Here is a 12,416-nt window from a genome sequence, read left to right as displayed (position 1 = left end):
AGAGTGAGGTAGTGAAAGAGAGAGTGAAAGTGACTTAGTGAGATAGAAAGAGGGAGTGAGGTAGTGAGATAGAGAGAGTGTGATGTAGTGAGTTAGAGAGAGAGTGAAGTTGTGAGGTAGTGAGATAGAGAGTGAGTTAGTGAGAGAGTGAAGAGACAGAAAGAGAGATCAGACGTGTGTATAAACCTATCTGAATCTGCATGGCGTACACTCTAGATCGCTCGTGATCTACATACGCTACAACTTTCAATGTTTGCAGCGCGTGAATGCACCTGTAGAAATGGGCTTTAGCAGTCCGCTAACGTGCAATATCTTCTAAGCACCCCTCGATGTCCAGTAAACATGAATGAATGTTTGGGATAGTCATTGCAAATGCCAAATCTTCACATTAGGAAGGAGCAGCAAAACAGGTTGGACAGATTAGTCTGAGCACCGTCCTTTAATTGGCATCAACATCACCACACATGAGCATGGATAGTCAAGAGGCACACACCTTTGATTTTCTGCTACACCTTGCAGTCACCATAGAACTTCCGCCTAAACTGTCCCTTTACCTTGTACGCGTTTTATATCAGGTGCCTGTAGCTTCTCACTTGAGAACAGTTACTTCCCCATAGAGCCTAAAAATGAGGGCCACACATTTACATTGTGGTTAACAGCTAAACGGGGCAAATTTACCGCCCCATTCCGAGTTTTTGAGATTGGAGTGGGGAATAACGTGCAGAAGCAGTTTTCCAGCACCCACATTATGCACATTCCCATTACCGACCTCTTTTCCTCACGCCAGTTCCTCCAGGTTACACTGGAAGAATTTGTGCGAGCGGCGTTATTATCACACAACACGGAATACCGTCTGCGCCCTAATCCTGGTATTACTGTAGCACTAAAAAATAAGTGCCAATGAGCAACGTAATATTCAACTGCCCTTTTCTGCAGTTGGTTTGGAACATTACGAACTTCATCAGCATTTGAACCCACACAGTGTTACTTAAGAGGTTTAGCAAGGCACAAGGTTATGGCACTGAAGCACATTTTGTAACCTAATTAAAAAGTGATGTTGCTAGACAGACGTATGCAAATATTTTGTTTTAACACATACAAAGAGGCTCCACAAGTTATGTTGGTGCATACAACAGCTGGTGATTCGTTTAACAAAAGATATTAAAAAATATAACCATCACTCGTCAGCGACGGAGGTGATCGACATTTAAGTAATTTGCAATAAATTCAGTTCAGTCCAAGATCCTCCTATGGGTAAAAATTGTTAATTACGGGTCTAATATTTACATGTCAGAAAATAAAACTGTTCTGAATGTGCCATGGCGTATGCTGAAAATGGAAGACCTTGTGTGCCACGAGAAAGATAAATACATGGATAGTTATGTACACATTCATTCCTTCAAACGAAAACCGTGTTTCGCTCCCAACAAAGGCGAACGCTTGCAGGTATGTCCCCACATGTCTGCATTCCTTCCTTCCTACTGTTTCCACGGAGCGTGGACTCCTCTTCCTACCTGGCAGAGCAGAGAAGGGGCCTGTTTTTAAACGCATGCCCTGGTTAGAATCATGAAAACACCCATTTCGGGATCATGCCTGACATTTCCAACCAGTGGCGTACATTCTGGTCCATATTACATTTCTAAACAGCGGGTATAAGATCTCAGGCCAACCCCGCACCTTCCGGTCAGTGCCTGCCAGAGTGCCCAACAAAGGGGCTCCCTTTTCACAAGTGCAAAATCTTACTAAACTCGTCCTTGCTGCGTTTGGTATATTGAATCTTCCTGCACGGCCTGGTCTCCAAGGTAAAGCAGCGTGAGGATGACATACCAAGAAAGCCCACCTGGGACTGGCCATACTAACCGAGCACGTCAGAGCTCTGAATGGAAACAAGCAGCTGGATATGTGACCTCCTTCATTCTACAGGGAACACACCCATCGTACTGCAACGTTTCATCTGGACTGTGGCACCCATAGCGGTAGCGCGGGGGTAAGATCAGTAAATATGCACTACCGATAAAATGGCTTGGGTACAGTGTAAGGGAAGGTAATATGGGTGGAGGTGGCGCCCTGCATTCGTCCACTGCACCCAGCCGTTTCCGGGGGGATGAAGGCTGCACCGCTTACCGCTGCCTCAGCGACAGCTCCTTAAGCTGGATCTAGACAAGCATAGGGCCCTATGCAAATGAGGTTGATCTGCCTGTCCAATCCGGTGCAAAGACATTGCGTGTGACGATCCACCATTTCCATCTCTGGAGAGTTCTTATCGGCTGGCAGATGTGCGTCATCTTGAACGTGTCCTTTTGTAAACATATCCCTGCAGTGTTATAAGGCAGCAGAATGCTTCGACTCGTAGTACTTTCTTCTCCGCACACACTGAGGGCAGGATGGTACTCCGACCTTGCAGGGACCATGGAAGACCGTTTTACATTCCGTACACCTGAAATAACAAGACGATGCACTTGAAGACTCGGCGGTGGACAGGCAGCAATGGCGGCCGCAAGCTTCCGGCCATTTTCGGATTCGGGGGCGTGTTTTGCTGTTTTGAGTGACAGACAACGTCACTGTCTAAAGAACAGCAAAACTTACGCCCCCAAATCCGAAAAAGACGGAGCCTATTTGGAGGGACGGCTCTCTCCTGTAATGGCTGGCCTCCATTTAGGAAGCTAGCCAATGGGAGAGAGCCAAAGGCAGTGGCGGGACTAATTGTCCCACTAAGAAACATAAAATCTCGGACTTCCGGTTCTGCCTTCGGCAGACCGGATATTACCTCGACCTAAAAAACGAACCCAGGAAGTTTAGGGGGATTCACATGCAATTATATATAATAAATGCAATCCAAGATGTGTGTCAGGTTTCCCCAAAATGGTGATCCAAAATTTCTAAATATTAATAAAGCAAAATAGGAAACTGCAAGTTCAATCACTTTGGATTAACCTCAATGTGGTCCACAGAAACATACATGGAACTATCTAAGTTATGGTTCTAATTTATTCTTCTTGGGGCATATTATCAAGGACGGGCGATACATTATCGCTGCTTTTATCGGCAGGAAACTGCCTATAAAGCGGCGATAATTGGCTTGATAATATGCTCTATGAATTCCTATCGAAGCCCATGTTAGATGGGAAGACATCTAACATGGGCTTCGATAGGAATTCCATAGAGCATATTATCAAGCCCATTATCGCCGCTTTATCGGCAGTTTCCTGCCGATAAAAGCGGCGATAATGTATCGCCCGTCCTTGATAATATGCCCCCTTGTTCCTTATTATCGAACAAATTTCTTTGTGGGTGAATCCAATCAAAACTAAGAATTATTGTTTTCACCTGTACTGCGTTTTATTATTTGTTTCTCTTTATTGTTTTTATTTAATTTTCTCAATTTCTCTTTTTACAACTTTTCTGTAGTTTCGCTCTACCTATTCATCCTGGGCAAGAATTAATAAGGTATTTTGCGGTAGCAAAAGGGCCAATTTGCTCAATTAAACCATTTGCGATCCCAAAATGGCCTTTTTGTATGTACCAAACCCAAATTGCGATTTGGTAACCCATTACTAAATTTGGGTTTGCAACTACATACCGAGTTAGTATTTGGAAGGGGCGTGTTTAGGGCATCACTACCAGATGGAATGGGATGTATTAGTGTTGTGCAACTGAAATCTTGTCACAAAACATTAATATTTCACAGACTACACAAACATACAGGTAACCTATTTGCAAATGTACTGCGAATGTTGAATGTTTTCTAAGAGTAGGTAGTGTTCTCTTGTATCACTGCATAGTCTTAAAAAATGTATGTTAAACTTTTCATTTTTTACACATTTCCAGTTTTCCTTTAAGGAAAACAAGTTGCATTTTCTTGCAAAACGATTGCTTTATTTTAAAGCAGTCACAGACATGATAGTCTGCTGAAATGAGCAGGCCATCATCCCCATTATGGCAGCAAATCATAGCGAGTCGCAATTCACTCTTATTTTTCATGAGTTAAGTTGAATTACCACTCACTGGGATTTGGTATTTTGCAAATTAACCTATTCGCAAAATACCGCACATGTAGCGCAAATAATATTTGCTAATTGCTAATGGCAACTAGTATTTTGTAAAAAGTGCTCAGTACATTTTCCCCTATATTTGCTTACCTGCGTTCACTTAATACATGTTTTTTTCACTAATGATGTCTATTTTCCTTCATCTCTTACTTTTTTCTTACATTTTTGCCCATAGTTCTCTGCATTTTTGCCTCTAAATTGTAATCATTCATTCTTTTTTTTCTCATCCTCTCTCTTTTCTTACTGTAACACAAGTTTTTTTCTCAAAGGGCCCTAAATAATATCCACAGTGGGAAGTGTTGTTGATAGCTGAAGTCCCACACCTCGTGCAAAGCTGCCCTCCACTTTGTTAATCGAAATGCCCAAAATAAGGTGTCTGCTTGAATTCTTCTAAACGTTATACACAGAAGATGCGCTCTGCTGTGTTTCTATTTCCAGTCATGCAAGTGGCTCCTGTGTGCATTATTGAGCTCTTAGATATGTCTACCATTGCAAAGTATGAGGTGAATTTTTTTCAACTCATAGTAGAGAACTATTAAGTGTATGCAAAAGCGACCATGAAAGCAAGGTTTATCCCTCTAAAAACAAAACATTCTACATTATAACATAATGCTTACTTGAAGTACGATCTAAGTAAACACGTAAATGTTTATAATATATATCAGGTGCTATTTTCAATGAAAACTGGTTTGTGTGCAAAGCAAAACACTGCAGCTGCCTTTTAGGTCTCGCCTGTGCAGCACGCATGCGCTTCCCAGGAAAAATACCTTTAGCTATCGGTTCCCTTTTCGCCCAAAAACGTGCACGCGTTGCATTGCTTTCAATGGCAACGTATGTGGGTTTGGTGATTCCCTTGCGAAAGCGAGCAGCGGCGCCATATGTTATCAATTATCGCGCCTTGCTACTCGCTCCCACAAGGGAATTGTGTAGGCCGCGTCCTTTCTCCCCTCCCCCTTCTGCCGCGTGAGGCACGAGCGCTTTGCTTGTTTTGCTATTGTGTTTTGACAAGTTTTTCCACTGTTTTTAGGCCGTTCGTGTACCTATGCATGTAATTTCCTTGTGTGTATTCTCTTTTTCATAAGGAACAGCCGTTGGCAGTCTGGGATTCAGCCTTTCCATGAAGCCTCTGTTTGCTTGTCAGTTCTAGTGTGGTGCCTGTAGTCGAAATGTGCTTGTCTGGGATGTTAAACGCCTGTTGTATGTTTAGGTTAAGTTGGTTGCGTCACATAGATGGCTTTGGAATATTTTAGGTAGAAAACGCTATTAACTTAAATACCATAAAGGTATAGCTTATCCATCCTGCAGTAATAGTTGGTTACCGCTATCGGTGTTTACGGCAGTGGTAGTGTCATAGTGCTAGCAAAAATTACCCCATTTATGGGAGTGAAACTGGCTGTGCCTGCTTCCTTAGATATGGCACTGGGTGTGTAGGCGATGAGGAACTGCCAGGCGTCCGCAGTGCTCACACAACTGGGCGAATAAGTTGCTTCAAAGAATATTGTCCATGACTTTTAATTGATCGTATTGGGTCAAGTTATTGGGGAATCGGGACAATTGTGTGCTAGTGAATGTCACATTGATTGGAAAACAGAAGCGCCAAAGCAGGCCGGTGTTGCTATCCACAGGCTTCCCTGCCTGTTTCTATGGCGACCGTGGTAATTTCACGTTCGAGGATCTCCACTGCCCTCTGATTGCACTTCTGGGTTCCAGCCAGCAGTGGCTGGGAAGCGTTAAGACACAATAGCTTCCTCCTCTGTTAAATAGCTCTGATTTAGTGTGAATCAACAATACACACTGATTTTGCATTGTTGACATTCACAAATGTCTCCTTAAGTGCTTTCTTGTTTTCTTCCTCATTAAATGGAGCGCTCTTTAATTACGAGGCTCCTGACACTCGCTTTTGCAGTCGCGGTGTATGTGTTTTTTCGCTAGGAGTCTTGCTGTGGTATTTTGTACAATGTAGTCTACTGCCGATCAGTAATAAACCTTAATGTGCATCTCTGCTTCTACAACAAGCATTGGCATAGCCAGTAGGTCTCGCCTTTGGGACTTTATAAGTGTTTAGTTATCTTGCACAATATCCTTGGTGCAACAACATCAAGTGTTGCATGGCTAAACACTTATAAGGTCCCAAAGGCAAGACCTATTGGCTATGCCAGTGCTTGTTGTTCCAGGGGGTCTATATTTCAGCTATGCTGCAAAACAGGCCCTCAAGAACAACACCGCCTCCCCATCATTGGTGTAACATCTTGTTACTAATGCATAAAGCAATATGTAATGTAGTGCAGGTTCTTCAAGATTGCCATCTCCTGAGAGCAGTGACTCTTAGGGGTAGGGTCCTACCCACCTTTACACTGTACTATCTCTGCATCTGCACATCATGGGCAGAAGAATCAGTATCAGTGCATACCTCAGTAACTAGGGCACAATCCTAGGAGCAAGTTTGAAATTGGATAAAACCTGTATATCTGGGTCTGGAATGAGGGATGGGGCTCTCAGAAAGTCAAGGTTGGGAGTTAAGGGACAGAAGAGGCTCGCCGCTCTCCGGTACATGCACTTCTTTGACCCTCATAGAAAGCACCTCAGTCTTTTAATTAGGAATCCTGAATAACAATTCTTTTTCTGAGTAGTTGTGATTACTCCTGACTGAATTTCCAAAAGTAATCCACGCCTACTAATGGGAACATGCTCTGTGAAGAGCCCTGTGTCTGGCAGCTCTTCTGCTATTCTGCTATCCAAGGCATTGCCACACAAATCTTTACAGAAGGGCCCAAAAACAGGTTATGCCGCGTGCAATATCCAAAGCTCAGTTCGAGCCTGTCCAGGGCAGATCTTCCCAGACCAATTCTTAAAAGGAGTATTTATGACAGGGAAACAGTCCAGGGAATCTGTATCATGATTACAGTCAGAGCTGTATTTCTGCCTGTACGGATTCCCACCCCCAAGCCGCCTCCCCCACCAACACCACCAAAAGACCTCTATCAGCAACTCCCATCTGCTATATAGAATTACTTGCCGGCACCCAGGAGCTTTATCTCACCTCAGATAGGCTATTTCCACATAGTTTCCTTTTCAGTCTGGTGTTTGTCTTTACCTCTCATCCTTATTCTAAAAACAGTGTGGTCGCCTTCTCTTGCACTGACTGTTGTTTCCCCATTGTTATTCACCCTGTGGTAATTCTTCCTCAGCCCAGTAATGTCTTTATTCCTTGAGTTCGTTTTTTCCTGGTTTCCACCATTCCATCATTGTCTGCTCCCCTTCCTTCTCCGTGTGTTTCTGATGTAGCTTTTAACACATTTTCCCTTCTTTGTAGGACCCCAATGCATTTCCGATTCCCACTTCGCAGGATCTGGCTGGCTTTTGGGACCTCCTTCAGCTTTCTTTTGAGGATGTTAGTCTAAAGTTTGCAGAGCTTCAGCAGCTGAAGAACAATGGGTGGAACCTCCTGGAGCCAAAGGTACAGTTGTAAATGATGAATAAATGAATTATTGATGATGTTTGCGTAGCATAGTGTACTACCAAGGAAACATGAGTAGTCAGGAGTACAAAACCAGATTCTATGTTGCTGAGAGGATGTCCGGTTCGGCCTTCTAGATGAAAAGCCAAAACCATATGTAAGTTCATGCTTAATACAGGATGAACAAAGAACGTACCCTAAGTTGACTGCTGGAGTATTGGGTGCTGGAGTATGCATTAGCAAGCATATCTCTCCCACACTGTAGAGACTATGCAGTAGCAAGAGTGAATTTCAGTGCACTCTGGATTGCCCCTAATATTGCCCATGTACAGTATCTAGCTCATTAAAGCACAAGATTTAAATGGTGTTTCTCCAACACAACTCTGAAAACTTTGAGCCTGATTACGATGGTGGTGAGACCGCCCTCAACAGCCTGTTGGTGGCGGTCTCACCACCCTCGTAAGCAGTTTGCACGCCCAACATATTACTATGGCAGGCGTTTTGTTTGTGCCACAGAATCATATCCCTACAATGGCGAGTGGATGTCCCTTTCCACCCGCTTGTTCATGGCGGTTAACCCACCATAAACAGGCAGGCGTAGAGGGACTTTGGGATCCTGTATCCCCCACCCCTTCCCCCTCGCCCTAAGCTGTCTGCACTGTTATCCCTGCACCATGTGGCAGGCACAGGGATATGTCATGTGTCCTTATTTTTTTTAATTCTTTTTATTGATGACAAACAAAAACATCGTTGTACTGCAGAGATTGTTCACAAACTCAGTAAGCTTCACAGTTGTCGCAACCTATTCTAATATTTACATTTATGACTTCTCCCCCGCACTAATCTGATGCTACCCGTCCCAGGGGCAAGTATCAGTTAGTGGGGTTGTACATATGTTCCCCCTACACAGATTCCACTTGCCCCACACCTGGTCCCTTTACCTGGGCAGCCTCAGCTTTCATATACAGTCTTTTCAGCTAACATACACTAGTCCATATCATTCATTCAAGCCTGAATTGTTGGCGCTATGGGCCCCCCATGATCAGGCTAAGTTACGCTTAGCTATCAGCAAATCGTCGCCCAAGTATTTTCTTTGCTTTTTAGATCTGTATTGCCCCATATATTTAAAAGGCACCATTTGGCTTCTGGCTCTAACTTTGCCCCCAGTACTTCCCCTAGACAGCTCATGAACCTCTCCCAGTATCCCTTGATATACACACAGGTCCATATTGTATGAAAAAAAGTGCCTTCTTGCTCACATAATCCACCACATTTTGAATCTTTCCTATAGCCCATTCTGGCAAGTGTTTGAATTGAGAGCTATATTCAGTGCAGAATTTTAAGTTGTACTAATCGGTACCTGGACGAAATCGGCACCTCCCGCAGGAAGGCCAGCGCATCTTGCCAGTCTTCATCATCTAAGTCACTCACATAGTTTCTAACATTTCTCTCCGAGTGGAGAGAGGGGGTCAGGGGCATTGTTGATTAGCTTTTGGTAGGTCAGGGAAATCACCTTTTGGCTCATGTAGTCTCTTAAGATTCTGTCCTCCAATGGGGAAGATTCAGGGAGAACCTCTCTTTTGGCAATTGCCGCTTCGAGAGCATGTCTTATCTACATGTATGTGAACGTTTCTGTGGTGGCCAGCTCAAACTCGAATTTTAGTTGCACAAAAAGGATTTCCCCTCCCTCCTACCACAAGTCACCCACCTGAGAGATTCCTATTAAGTCCCACTTGTCGAATCTCTTGGTGTCCCTCAGTGTCCCTAGCTGTTCTGTGTCCCATAGTGGGGTGGCTTGTGTAATCCTTGATGCCCAGCCCAAGCTCTTGTTGGCTGCATGCCTGCCCTGTACTGAGTGTTTGGTAGGGCCTGTGAGGTGTAGACAGGTTCGTTTTATACAGTGCCCTTTTATAACTCCCCCTGGGCTAAACCATTTTATCCATTCTGTCGTTTAATGGATGATATGTACAATGGTTAATAGCAGTTATTTGCAATGTTTAATAATAATCATGTGTGTCAGGGAGTCCCATCACTCCATTCGTGCTATCCCTTCAACAGTTTCTGCATGGCTATTTGAGGCGGCTTTCCAACCCCTGTGAGTTCTCTCTGTTCGCTTTCAATAGTTTTGAAAAAAGGTTGGGATTGGGTATGGCATGTTCAGTAGTACATAGAGAAAGCGCGGGAGTGCCATCATTTTAAATAAGGTGTTGAGTCCCAGTAGGGTTAGTGGGTGTGTCTTCCAGTGTCACACATCGCTTTTCAGGCATTTCAGTGGGGGCAAAAAGTTCCGGTTATCAGATTGTATGGGGTCAGTTGTGATGTAGATCCCCAGGTATCGGAACCCCTCTACAGCTGGGAAGGAAGAAGTCTCTCCTCTCAGTATGTAAACTATTGACTTTGTTCAGTTGATTGTGTAGCCTAAATACTTCCCAAAAATATCTTAGATGTGTATCACCCTATGTATCTAGGATTTATTCGAGGCCAGATATAGAAGTATGTTGTCTGCGTAGAGAGATATTCGGTCCTCCCAGTCTCCCGTCCAGTGAAGCCCCCTTATTAGAGGGTCTCTGCGAATCCTTGATGCAAGAGGCTCCAATACTGGGGCAAAAAGTAATGGTGACAGGGGACAACCTTGTCTCGTGCCTCTTCACAAAGCGAATGATGGGGATAGGGTACCGTTGACTGCTACCTGCGTTAGTGGGTCACTATAGAGAAGCCTAAGCCAGGCCACAAAATTAGACCAAATCCTAGCTTTCTCATAACTGCAAATAAATAAGGATATTTAATGGTGTTGAATGCCATTTAGGCATCTAGGGACATTACTACAGCGTCTTCTCCTAATGTGTTCACTCGTCCCAGCACTTCATGAAGTTTACGCAGATTAAGTGAAGTACTCCTTCCTGGCATGTAGCCAGACTGGTCGGGATGTACTAGTTTCGGGATGATGCTTTATGCGCGAAGCCAGTAATTTGGCAAGTATTTTAGCTTCAGCATTAAGTAAGGAAATGGGGCGATATGAAGAACAACTATTTCTTGGTTTACGTTCTTTATGGATGGATGACAACGATTGTAGCTAGTCGCTAAGCAAAAGGAAGTTTACCATATTTCCGACTCTCGTCATATATGTCTTTCAGATATGGGGCTATCGTATTGGTCGCCAGCTTGTAGAGTTCTATTGGAAAGCTACTGGGGCCATCTGCTTTACCGGACTTAAGTTCTCTGATTGCCTGTGGTACTTCTCCACCCGTTATGTCGCCCTCTAACAACGTTAGGTCTTCTGTGGTTAGGGATGGGAGAGACATGTCTGCAAGTAGTTTGTTTGATTCGGCTTCTGATACAGTGTTTGTGGATGAGTACACTCGCTCATAGTGTGCGGCGAACTCTACTGCTATCCATTGTGGATCGCGTATTATTTTTCCTTCCTTTGTCATTATTCCCGTCGCTAATCTCTTTGCCTTTTCTCGCTTGTCATGCAAGGCGAGTAGTTTCCCTGCCTTGTCCCCAATCTCGTAAATCTGGTTTTGCGTAGCTCTGTTTGTTGCTTTTGTGGCCTCTGTCGCTAAGTCTTTATATTCTTTTTCACACTCAATCTGTGTTTGACACTTTCTGATTCTTATCTTTCCTGGCTAATTCACCCTCTGATTGTAAAATATCACTCTCTAATCTTTCTAGTGCAGCCTGATTTTTTCCTGCGGTCAGAGAAATGGCCTGTCCCCTAACCTCCATATTAAATGCCTCCCAAAGGTGCTTCCTCAGCACCCTTCTGTATCAGTGGGTTTCGAATATTCCATGGTGTGACGGGCGCTATTCTTCCTGGTTGCCGTACCCTTTCTCTATAGAGTGCCCATACAGGAGAATGATCCAAGATGCCTTTTGCCATATGGCGTACGTCTTTAAATTGCACTGCTTGGTCTGCAGGGGTGAGAATATAATCTAAGAGACTGTTGTGGGTGCCCGAGTGGAACGTGAACTGGCTCTCTTCGGGGTAGTGGACTCACCACACGCCTACTAATCCCAACGCTGCTAGAAACTCAGAGAAGCGTATCTGTGTGTTCTGGAAGTTGCAAGGTGGGTGTCGGGCTAGCCTTCCTGATATAGTAGCATTAAAATCCTCTCCTAATCGAAGTCTGCCAGTTAGGAAGCTCAGCAGTAGCTCACCCAACTCTTGAAAGACAATATTGTTAAAGGAAGGAGGGACACATATGGTCACTATCGTGATTAGGTGGCCCCCCAACTTCCAGTAACCGCCTCATATCTACCTTGTGCATCTACCCATAAATTGGTCACGGTCTGGGGGAAAGTGGCTTGCATTAGTATGCCCACCCCTCTAGATCTAGTGGAGAAGCCAGAATGGACTAATAGTTTATGTCTCCAGCGATTTAGTGCTTTGCATGTATTACCTATTAAGTGTGTCTATTGTAGCAAGACTACGTCTGGGGAGTGTCTCTTTAACATGGGAAGAGGAAGGTGCCACCTTCGTTGTGTCTCTAGCCTCCTAGGTAGTAGCCTCTGCCTAACCATGAAGTTACTCACTCCTTTTGACCTGTCGGGTTTCCCCGGGTGGGGTTTGTGCCTATTTCCTCCTGGCACTGTGGTTGCTCCTTATGGGTAATTAGTTGACGGCAACAGGGAAGCGCATCGGACAGGTCTGTCCTATATCTTTAATGGCTGGCTCTGTAGATGATATCTGTTGTAGCTTCAGTTGTGGCTTTGAATGTCCCAGGTCCCAGGTCAGCCTGAAGACGTGGTACACCCCCCACAGACACCCACGGGCATGCAATTCTCCCCTGCTCAGTGTACCAAGGAGGGGTAGGGGTTTTCTTACTCAGTTGAGTGCGTCCGCCTTCCAACGTCAACCTTTAGGCCACTCTGGAGTCTGTCACCTACTTGATACTCTAGGCGCCGACCAG

The 12,416-nt window shown here is 44.5% G+C and overlaps 1 protein-coding gene across 1 annotated transcript in view; it reads left to right on the top strand.

Annotated features, from left to right (window-relative positions):
• The window catches only part of DLGAP3 (DLG associated protein 3), a 1,133,297-nt gene that overhangs the window by 1,106,608 nt on the left and 14,273 nt on the right, over positions 1-12,416 (top strand). The window contains exon 14 of the mRNA XM_078683771.1: positions 7,363-7,506. Within this exon, the coding sequence (XP_078539897.1) occupies positions 7,363-7,506 (144 nt within the window). The remainder of the gene's footprint in view (positions 1-7,362; positions 7,507-12,416) is intronic.

The sequence above is a fragment of the Lissotriton helveticus genome, chromosome 3_1 (assembly GCF_964261635.1).
Source record: "Lissotriton helveticus chromosome 3_1, aLisHel1.1, whole genome shotgun sequence".
NCBI lineage: Eukaryota > Metazoa > Chordata > Amphibia > Caudata > Salamandridae > Lissotriton > Lissotriton helveticus.
Note: the sequence above shows the minus strand (reverse complement) of the source record. Positions and strands in the feature narration are given on the sequence as shown.